This window comes from Octopus sinensis, unplaced genomic scaffold, assembly GCF_006345805.1.
Source record: "Octopus sinensis unplaced genomic scaffold, ASM634580v1 Contig14135, whole genome shotgun sequence".
NCBI lineage: Eukaryota > Metazoa > Mollusca > Cephalopoda > Octopoda > Octopodidae > Octopus > Octopus sinensis.
This window is the reverse complement of record NW_021833116.1, coordinates 134,149-136,077: the sequence shown is the minus strand read 5'-3', so window position 1 is coordinate 136,077 and position 1,929 is coordinate 134,149. Positions and strand designations below refer to the sequence as shown.

The 1,929-nt window shown below is 31.9% G+C and overlaps 1 protein-coding gene across 1 annotated transcript; it reads left to right on the top strand.

The window, feature by feature from the left end:
• The first annotated feature begins 417 nt into the window (after positions 1-417).
• On the top strand, positions 418-1,722 carry LOC115230036 (general transcription factor II-I repeat domain-containing protein 2-like). The gene has a single exon (XM_029800275.1). The coding sequence runs from the start codon at positions 418-420 to the stop codon at positions 1,720-1,722; it is 1,305 nt and encodes a 434-aa protein (XP_029656135.1).
• The last annotated feature ends 207 nt before the right edge of the window (positions 1,723-1,929 follow it).

The following is a 1,929-nucleotide window of genomic DNA, read 5'->3' as shown; positions in this document are numbered from 1 at the left end:
TGAATATGCGAAGGCGCTTGAATTATGGTTTCTTGAGAATGATTATGAAAAAAGAGGAAAATATACGAATACAAAAAATTTTAAAAAATTATCAAACTAATCATTCTCAAAAAATCACCGATTACATGATTAAAATCTTAAATAATCTTTGTAATTTATACTTTAATATTGTTTATGTTTTTTGATTCCTTTTGTTCACTATAGACCAGACGTCACCAAACTACGGCCCGCGGGCCGGATCCGGCCCGCGACAACATTTTATCCGGCCCGCGCACTATTTCGAGATATTCAATTAATACCTTAATAATTAACTTAAATAAAAACTTTAATTAAAAAATTAAACTATTTTGCAAGATTTAATTCGAAAAAAAACTTATCAGCATTAACGTTAAATTTTTCTTTGTTGCTATGTCTAATATGAAAAGAAAGGTTGACCGCGAATGCCGTGTATTCAATAAATTATGGGAATTGAAGTATTTTTTTGCGAAAGATGAATTAAAGCAGAAAGCTTATTGTTTAATATGCCACGAACATCTCTCTGTTATGAAGGAGTATAACATTCGACGTCATTATGAAACGAATCATGCTCCGATATATTCCAAGTACACTGGAAAGCTACGTGAGGATAAAGTTGAATCACTGAAACGCACTTTACAAATTCAACAAGGCCTTATAAAAAAAAATTTTGAAAATAATGAAAATGTAACAAGAGCTGGATACGAGATAACGAAAATTATTTCACAACACGGGAAACCCTTTAGTGATGGGATGTATATCAAAAATTGCATTATTGAAGCAGTTAATTGTTTGTGCCCACTAAATTCTTCCTTATTTGATGGAATAAGTTTGTCGGCGAGTTCTGTATCACGGAGAACTGAAGAGCTTGGAAAAATATATATTTACAAATTTGTGAAAAGACAAGTAATATGTTGTGGTATTCTCTTGCATTGGATGAGTCAGTTGACATTTCGGGAACATCGCAACTTCTTATTTATTCGTGGAGTTGATGAGAATATTTCCATAACTGAAGAACTGGCATCTGTTTGTTCTATTCATGGAACAACCACTGGAAAAGATATTTTTGATGAATTGGAACAAACTATAAGTGACTATAACCTTGAATGGGAGAAACTGAGTTGTGTTACGATTGACGGGGCAAAGAATATGGCTGGTTCTAAAAAGGGTCTAGTTGGGCAAATAACTAATAAATTGGAGGAATTACATATTTCAAACACTTTGTTCATTCATTGCATCCTTCATCAGCACGCACTATGTGCGAAGGCTCTTAATATTTCATGTGTGTTGAATCCAGTTATTCGCATAATAAACTTTGTTCGAGGGAGCTCACTTAATCACCGTCAGTTTAAAGTTTTACTTGACGATTTTGGATCTGAATATTTTGACTTACCATATTACACTGCAGTTAGATGGCTTAGCTGTGGTAATGTATTAAATAGATTTTATAAACTCCGAAGTGAGATTGATATTTTTCTAACCAGTAAAAATAACTATTATCCCGAATTATCAGATCTTGCTTGGCTATCAAAATTATCATTTTTGGTTGATGTTACAACTCACATGAATGAGCTAAATCTGAAATTACAAGGAAAGGAAAACTTAATTTGTGATTTCTACAGGATAATTAAAGCATTTCGACACAAAATTGATGTTATTCGAGTCACAACTTGGAGTACGTCAGTTTTCACACTTTTCTTGTTTTAAAAGTTTTTGTGAGGCAAACTGTAATGAGATCGACATTACTTTCCAAATTGGAATTATCAAAGAATTAAAACATCATTTTTTACATAAGTTTTCTGAACTTGACAAAATTGAAAGCGATATAATTTTGTTCGAAAATCCATTTTCTTGTAATGTTGAAAATGTTCAACATGAATTACAATTAGAAGTTATTGACTTACAATCAAATGA

What these genes read in the sequence shown, in the direction of transcription:
- LOC115230036 (XM_029800275.1), top strand. Translation starts at nt 418, where the DNA reads ATGAAAAGAAAGGTTGACCGCGAATGCCGTGTATTCAATAAATTATGG.